Source organism: Erithacus rubecula (genome assembly GCF_903797595.1).
Source record: "Erithacus rubecula genome assembly, chromosome: 26".
NCBI classification, from domain to species: Eukaryota; Metazoa; Chordata; class Aves; order Passeriformes; family Muscicapidae; genus Erithacus; species Erithacus rubecula.
Window position 1 is genome coordinate 405,859 of NC_136678.1, and position 8,733 is coordinate 414,591.

Sequence of the window (8,733 nt, forward strand, 5' to 3'; positions counted from 1 at the left end):
GAAACCCAGGCACCTGAGTGACCCCAGGAGCACCTCCCATTGCTCCCACTTGCTCTTCAGTGGTGCCAGGCCCAAGTGAGGTTTTGCAGCTGGGATTTCTTAGGGTGAGAAATGCAAATGCAGGAATGCGCCATAAATTCACACCAGGTTCAGTGTTGCTGGAAAGAATTTTAAAAGGCAAAGGATTTCAGAAGAAGCTGAGAAGGATTTGATGGAGCATTAACAAACCAAATTTCAAGAGGGGGCTGAGAGCTGTTTTACAGCATGAAATTCTTTTTCACTTTAATTTCCAGGTTTAGCAAATAAAACCGTTTCAAACCGAAGCAAAGCATTGAGGCTTAGGCTGAACCAAATGCTCTGCTCAGCTCCAAGTGAAACCTGTGACAGCTCCAAGACATCCAGAGTTTTTTCATCTGTTTTCCCCAGCCAGGTTTTCCCTCTCCCTCCCCACCCCAAACCTGTCCCACTGGTGGGGTTTGTAGCCTGGGATTGGTGGGAATGGTGGTGGCACTGGTGCAGTTGAGACCTCACAATGGGATAGCACCTGAGCAGGCTGCAGTGAGGGGAAGGGGAAAGAGTCACTGTCCCCATTTCCTGCCTGCCACCTGCCTCAGGCCACATCCCTGCCCCACATCCCTGCTCCAAATCCCTGCTCAGGCATTGCCCCTGGGCCTGAGGTTTCCAGCTCCTTCCTAGACCCCTCCTGCCCCATCCATTCCCCAGGGACCACTCCAGCCCTGCAGTTTTCCCTCTTCCCATCCCTTCTTAGGAACCACTCCAATCTGGGATCACCCCTGGCCCATCCCTTCCCCAAGAATCCCTCCAGCGCTGGGATCACCCTTCTCCCCACCATTTCTCCCCTAAATCTGTCCCAACACCCCAAACCTCGTCACCAGCCTCTGCCATGCCCCCTCCCACCGTTGCTGTGGGACCATCCCAGAGCGGCCAGAGCAGAGGGACCCGGCTGCGCCCGTAGCCGCGCCCGCCCTGCCCGGGATGGCGCAGGCACCGCGCTGGGCACAGCCCGGCCGCGGGCACGCTGCCCATTCCGTGCGTTATGCAAGCGCTGCCAGCAGCTCCCGAGACTCCCTGAGGATTAGAGCCGGGCTGGGAATGCCGGCGAGCAGAATGCAGCAGGGAGATGTGCTAGAGAGGTGCCTGTGCACCGCCTCAGATTTAGGGATGTCACTCCTCCAGTCCCTCAACACACCGAGTCAGGCGGCTGGGCTCCAGGAGTTCGGGAAACGCATCCGGGCAGCCCGGATGGCCCCGGAATATCTTCCAGCAGCCCAAGCTGTAAAAGTGGGGGACACATCAGCTCTGAGCTTTTCCAACACCAGGGCAGGACCCTGCGGATCCAAAGCCTCTGGATCTGCAAAGGTGGAAACGTCTTGCTCCGCCCCGCGGCTGGCAGGGGACACCGGCTGTGGACAGGGATGCTCTCCCCACTGGAGCGAACAGGGCAGGGCAGCGCGGGATGGGTGGGACAAGGCATTGGAGGCAGCAAGAGGACAGCGATGGCCAGCACTGGGGACAGGGAACACCACTGCGGGGACAGCGATGGGCAGTGCTGGGGACAGGGATGTACAGTGCTGGGGACAGGGATGGGCAGTGCTGGGGACAGGGAGCAGCACTGGGGACAGGGATGGGCAGTGCTGGGGACAGGGAGCAGCACTGGGGACAGGGATGGGCAGTGCTGGGGACAGCGATGGCCAGCACTGGGGACAGAGAGCACCACTGCGGGGACAGGAATGGGCAGCACTGGGGACAGGGATGGGCAGCACTGGGGACAGGGATAGGCAGCACTGGGGACAGGGAGCAGCACTGTGGGGACAGAAATGGGCAGCACTGGGGACAGGGATGGGCAGCACTAGGGATGGGCAGTGCTGGGGACAGGGATGGGCAGTGCTGGGGACAGGGACGGCCAGCACTGGGGACAGGGATGGGCAGTGCTGGGGACAGGGATGGCCAGCACTGGGGACAGGGAGCAGCAGCAGTCAGCCTCCTTGCCCGGCATGCCCTCGCTGTGGTGGCCAAGCTGTACAGATGCTCTGGCATTCAGGATTTCATCCTGACACGGGGGATTAAAGAGAGCAAATCCTCTGGAGAGAGGGGCAGCCCCTGCTGCGGGCAGCCCGACGCACACGCGGTCAGCGGGTCACAGCCGGGGGTGGGCACAGCACAGGGCTCCTGCCAGCCCTTCTCCAGGGCTGCTCCTCTCCATCCTGACAGGAATACTGGCTGCATCCTGTGCTCTGTCCCACATCCTGTGCCAGCCCATGGCAAATCAAAAAGCCCTCAATAACTGTTTCCCCTCGGGGAAAGGCTGCAAAAAAAGAACATTTACATCAGAAATAGCAACCACTCTGTGGCAGGCCAGGCCAGTAGTGAGGTCAGCCAAGTACACAGGGCCTGAGTATGATTCCTTTGGAATAAAAAATAGGAGTAAATCACTACAGCACCCATTTGTAGCCACCTCCCTCAGCCCCAGCTGCACCAGATGCCAACTTTGCCACCTTGCTCTGGGTCACTGGCGGGCACCAGGCAAGCTGGGGACCATGACAAGCTGTCTCCAGCTCATGGCTGCAGTGTCACGCTATGGAGTGCAGCCTTCACCCCCATCCACAGGTGTGCCATAGCCCTCCATCCCAGCAAAGTGGAGATAAAGAGGATCCAGATGATTTTCCTCTGCCCTGGCCATGGCTCGGAGTCTCCCAGAAGAGGCAGAGGCGCCTGCCCAGCTCTAATAAGCTCTGGGACTAAGCAGGGACACCTATAAACAGATTAGAAAGTGAAGGAGAGGTGTCTGATCTCCAATCCAAGAGTGGGCAATGAGACACAGCCTCTGAGTCCCTGGGAGCCCTGCAGGAAGCCTGGCAGTTTGGGAAGGGGCCAATTTGGTTTAAAACCAAACCTCCACCATGTGACTGACTGGGCTTGGCCCTAAGTTCTGGAGTGAGAGGGAGCAGGATAGAGGGGTGGAGCAGAATGGAGGGATGGAGCAGGATGGAGGGAAGAAGCAGGATGGAGGGATGGAGCAGGATGGAGGGAAGGAGCAGGATGGAGGGATGGAGCAGGATGGAGGGATGGAGCAGGACAGAGGGATGGAGCAGGATGGAGGGATGGAGCAGGATTGGAAGGATGCTGTTTACACTGTTGGAGCAGCGAGGGAAACCTGGAGCACCACAGAAGGTGTTGAAGGGGATGCTGTGGACTGGGACTCAGATATTCAGTCAGCACCAGGCTTGTTGGGGGTTTGGGGTTTTCCTCCTTGGCTGCATCAGGGGGAAGGCACAGGGAAGAGCTGAAGGGAGGCCAGGAACCAGCAGCACAGAGACAGCAGGAAAAGCATGGAAAGTTTAGGAAGCTCAGGGGGAGAAGGCTCCAAGGGCTGTATCATGGAAAAGCTGAAATGCCTAAGTCCCCAGCCCAGGCCCTCTTGTGCCTCCCCCCAGCACAGACAGGGATGCAGCAGGATCACACCACAGGCAGCAGAATTCCCTGTTTGTGGCAGAAGCATGGCTGCTGCTCCAAGGCACCCGAGCCTGGGGACAAACTGGCTCCAGCTATAGGATTAACTGCATTTTAAAGCCCCTAATTGGAGTGATTGCTCCTGACAGGAGCAGCAGGGGATGTGTGGGAAGGATGCCCATGTTGGGAAATCATCGCTGCTGACTCAGCATGAGAGGAAGAGTCCCATCCATCATCTGCCCATGTGGCAGCCCCATCACCCCACTTCTTCTGTCCCAGCAGTGGAGCAGAATGAAGAGAAAGCCCCAAATTGGAGATGAGGGGATAAACACAACCCCAGCAGTTGTAGCATGGGATTACATAGATTAAATCCTGCTGGGTAAACCCAGGGCTTCAACCATCACCCACCTCCAGCGCTGGACACCAGAACCTTCTGGGCCTCCTGGACACAACATTGGGGCTCTGCAAGACCATCCATGGGGAATCAGTGTCCTCCCTTCATCAGGATGTGTATTTCCACCTGGGATTGCTCGGGGAGGAGCATTGTGCAGCCAGGCAAGCAGGAATCAAACATCTCAGTGTCCTAGTCTTGTAGACGCACAACTAGCTCCAATGGTTCTACACAGCTTTCAGATCCCTCCATCCTTCCCAAACTCTGGAGATGCTTTAAGGATCTCACCTGGTGGGTGTTTTCCCCCACCTAGGGCTCCTGAGGTTCCCATTTACCTGCTGGTCTTTGCAAGTTAATTTGAAATATACTCTGAAGTTAAATGGGATTGTTTGATGTCAGGACCTGAGGTACCTCCAGGGTATTTGGGGAATCTTAGGGTGTCTGCTCACCCCAAAAAGGCCAGATCTCAGCTCTCCAGGCAGCCCAAGAGGCAGCAAAGGCAGAGAAGAGCTTCATGGAAGGAGGAACTGCAGGAGGTTTCTGTCGCCCTTGGCAGCCCACAGCCCTCAGCCCTGTTGAAATCTGGGAGCATGTTCTCCCAGACACAGCTGGGGACAGGGACTCCTGCCAAACCCCCAAGCCATGGCAGGACAGAGAGGAGCTCCATCCCACACAGGACCCTGCACTGGCAACACAGCCGGATGCACTGGGAGCCCTGACTGTCACATCCCCTGGTGGCACTGCCCCAGGAGAAACTGAGCAGGGGGCTGGGCAGGAGGGACCTGGGAGCAAAGTCAGTACCTTGGCAGACTGCTGAGAGCACCCAGAACCAGCTCAGGGCTCAGTCCCCAGCCACGAATTCCCTGCAGAACAGGGGGGCTGGAGCCGGAGCTTTCAGCACGATTAAGTCGCATTCAGCACTCCCACATGAATAAATAAATCATGTAAGAAGCATTAAGGCAGCTTAGTCTCCCCAGGAAATCGCCCTGGAGTTCTGCCTTTTGGGGGCTGAGGGATGCCCCATGGATTGGGGGTGGGGGTGGCTCAGTCATGCAGTACAGGCAAGGGGGAATGGGAGCTACAGGCAGGAACATCCCTGCCAAGGTGTTTGCCCTGAGCAGGCACATCCCCTCCTGCCCCACACCTGCATCTGCACCAGATGCACATTCCCAGCCTGTCCCTTTGGATCCTGTGCCGACACAGCAGCATCCAGATGCCTCTGTGCCCTGAGAGGGTGAGAGTGCCACGTCCCCAGCTGCCATCCATCCCAGCCCCAGCAGGCAGTGCAATCCTCCAGGCTGCACCCAGGGGACACTACTGATGAGCCTGGGTGCCCAATCCTGCCCTCAAAGAAGGGCTCTTCTAGAAATCCAGTTTGCATCCTATTCCAAATGGAATCTGAGACACTGCAGGAAGCTCCTGGGCAAAAGAATTCACAGAGAAGGAGGAAGAGGATGGGACAGACCTATGGGATGTGCCCTGGGGAGAGAACCGCGCATCCCAGTCCCGCTTACCTGGTACATGCACATGCTGGGATCAATCCCATTGGGCAGCTGAGCGCCTTTGGATTCGCTTCCCGCGTTCATGCTGAGCCCTCATGTCCGGGGGCGAGCACGGGGGGCACCGGGGGCCACCGTGCCCGGGCAGGAAACGCGGGTGGCAGCAGAAGCTTCGGGGAATGGAATTCCCCATGGGATCCGCCCCAGTCACATCCCGCGCGCGGAGGGGCCAAGGCGGCCCCGGGCAGCGGCCGTGGGATGCGGGCACAGCCCTGCCGTGAGTCCCTTGCGCTGACCCAGATTGCTCCGAGCACAGCCCGGGGCTCCGAGGGCCCGGCCTGCAGCGGCAGCGGAGGCTAAATCCGCGCATCCCTTAATCCGGGAGGCTGTGGTGGGGCGGGCACAGCGTCAGGGTGACCTGGCGTGCTCTCTCCAGGGCGGGAAGCAGGGGACCGAGCCCCCAGCACGGCGAGGTGGTGGTGAGACTGGAAGAACCCCACACCGGCTACGCCTCAGCAAATCTCTCAGGAAGGTGGAAGCTCATCCATAGGGACCCCAGGAGTTCCTGGGAAGCACTGTTGGGTGTTTTGCTCTCATCATCCTGGGCACAGGCAGGACCAGCCCAGCTCTGTGCATGGAGCAGCTGTTCCCAAGCTGCTTTCCTCCAGACACGGTAGGGACGCAGAGCTGGCCAGACAACAGCCCAGACTCTGTCCTAGCTCGTGCCACCAGTTTTGACCCATTTCCCATCTCTCCAAGGTGCTCCAAACCCCAACACCCAGGCAAGGAGGATCTCAGGTCTCAGTACTGCAGAGCTAGAACAGATGCAAACATTTGAAGCCTCCTGTTTCCCTTGGCTGTTGGGCTCCTCCCACACTATACCCACAATGGAGCAGACTACCAGCCCCCCAAAATTCCTGTTCCCCCAAGTCTGAGCCCTGGGACACTGTGCTGTCCCACAAGACCCCACAGGGATGGTATGAAGCTCAGATACATCCTACAGCCCTGTGACACTGGGCTCATCACCTCACACTCTTCTAGCCTGAACATCTTTGTGTAAATCAAATCCAGTCCTCTGGAGCACCTGGAGAGGGTCCTGTGGGTGGGGGACCCAGGGGCAGAGCACCAGCAGAAGCTCCAAGGCAAGCCCTGACTCCCCAAGCCCTGGGATGCTCACTGAGCATGGACCTCTGTCAGCCTCACTGTCCTCTGCCCCTCTGCTCCCTGAGATGTCCCAGTCCCCACCCTGCAGCAGCTCTGCCTCCAGTGTCCTCTCTCAAGACCAAGACTGAGACATAGAAGTGCCATCTCCCACTGGGGAACAGAGCTGATGGAAAGCAGCCTTCTAGGTGAGGGAAGGGGCAGCAGTGGGGCTGCTCTGCACAGCGAAGAAGGAGGGTGATGAATGGTTAATGTCCCCATCCAAAGTGCCAATGTGGGCTTGGCACTTCCTGACATCCCAAGAAGTTGACTGGAAGCAGCAAGCCAGATCTGCTGCCCAAAATGAGCTATCTGTTCCCCAGGTGCTGTTCCCAAGGGACTGACTGGCCCCACGGGAAGTGAAGGCCCTGCGTCTGCCTTGCTCTCACCCTGGGGTGTCCTTGGGATGGTTTTACCCCTTCTTCTAATCCATTCCCTTGTGGACAGGGTGGGTTGCACTCCTACCCCTCCTCACAGACCAGCGAGGGTAAAGAGGAGAAGGGGAGACGTCCAAGCCGGTTGTGGCTTGGCCTGAGAGAACTTGGAGAATTTAGTGCTGACATGAGGCGCCACACTCACAGCAGCGTCACCACTGTCACACCGAGCCAACCCTCCCACAGCCAGGAGCTAAACCCCAATCCAGCCCCGCTGTGTGCCCCAGGTGTGCCCCAGGTGTGCCCCAGGTGTGCCCTGGGTATGCCCCAGGTGTGCCCCAGGTGTGCCCTGGGTGTGCCCCAGGTGTGCCCCGGGTGTGCCCCAGGTGTGCCCCGGGTATGCCCCAGGTGTGCCCCGGGTGTGCCCTGGATGTGCCCCAGGTGTGCCCCGGGTGTGCCCTGGGTGTGTCCCAGGTGTGCCCCGGGTATGCCCCAGGTGTGCCCTGGGTGTGCCCTGGATGTGCCCCAGGTGTGCCCCGGGTGTGCCCTGGGTGTGCTCCGGGTGTGCCCCAGGTGTGCCCTGGATGTGCCCCAGGTGTGCCCTGCTGTGTGTCCCGGGTGTGCCCTGGATGTGCCCCAGGTGTGCCCCGGGTGTGCCCTGGGTGTGCTCTGGGTGTGCCCCAGGTGTGTCCCAGGTGTGCCCCAGGTGTGCCCTGCTGTGTGTCCCGGGTGTGCCCCGGGTGTGCCCCAGGTGTGTCCCAGGTGTGCCCCAGGTGTGCTCACCTGTGGCAGTGCAGAGTTCAGCTGCCTCTGGAGCTGGTCGCGCTCCCGGAGTGTCTCCTGCAGGCGGCTCTGTGTCACCGCCAGCGTCTCGCGCGTCTCCCGCAGGGTGTCCAGCAGCTTGTCCCTCTCGTCCAGCATGTTCACCATCAGCTGCTCGAAGTCAGCGTCCGCCTCTGAGCCCTGGGGGGGGCCCCAGCGGGTCCCCCTCGCTGATGGTGGGCATCACCTCGCACATCATGGCTGGGCTGGCTGGGGGAGGCTCCCGAAGAGGCTGGGGGTGTGCTGAGCACAGGTCACATCACTGCGGGCTCCCGGGGCCAGGGGAGCCGGCACGGGAGGAAACAATGGGCTGCTCAAGGAGGGAGACTCCCCATCCCTTCCTTCTGGGTGCTAAGCAGCAGCTGGCATCACTCCAGCAGGGTGCAGGGATGTCCTGGGCACCAACAGGGTCCTTGCAATCACCAGTGTCCCACTCACTGTGCGTCACTGCCGGCTCCAGCTGTCACCTCCCCTGGGTCCCGCTGTCACCTCCCCTGAGTCCTGTGTGTCAGCACCTCTGGGTCCTGTGAATCACCTCCTCTGGGTCCCGTGTGTCACCTCCCTGATGCCCTTCCAAGGGGCTGCAGCATCTGAGACCCACGGGCTGCTCAGAGGGGGACAAAACAACCCTTGAGGATTTGTCCCAATGGAGAGCCCAAGCCAGGAGCAGCACAGGGAGGATCCAGGGAGTGTCTGGGCTGCCTGGGCATGCTGAGGGGGCTCTGCTGATGATGGGTTGCTGTCCCTAAGGCTGGATGAGGCGTCACTGATGATGTGGAAGCATGCCTGCTCTGGGCATCAGTTCTTCAAACAGCCAACAGTGACCTGTGGCAGAGGGGACAGAGATCAGATCCCTCCTGCTGCCCCCAAAATGCCCAGAGACCTGCCCAGCCCCCTGTGCTCCCATCAAACCCTTGAGAGCTGCACCAGGCGGGCTCAGCACCCACGTGAATGGGCTGTGCCAGGTTGTACCTTC

General features: G+C 59.6%; 1 protein-coding gene across 1 annotated transcript in view; it reads right to left on the reverse strand.

Annotated features, from left to right (window-relative positions):
- PPFIA4 (PTPRF interacting protein alpha 4) overlaps positions 1–8,204 on the reverse strand; it is a 35,710-nt gene extending 27,506 nt beyond the window's left edge. Inside the window, 2 exon segments of the mRNA XM_079327332.1 lie at positions 7,719–7,916; positions 7,918–8,204. Coding sequence (XP_079183458.1) covers positions 7,719–7,916; positions 7,918–7,956 — 237 coding nt within the window. The 5' untranslated portion in view covers positions 7,957–8,204.
- Positions 8,205–8,733: the final 529 nt, after the last annotated feature.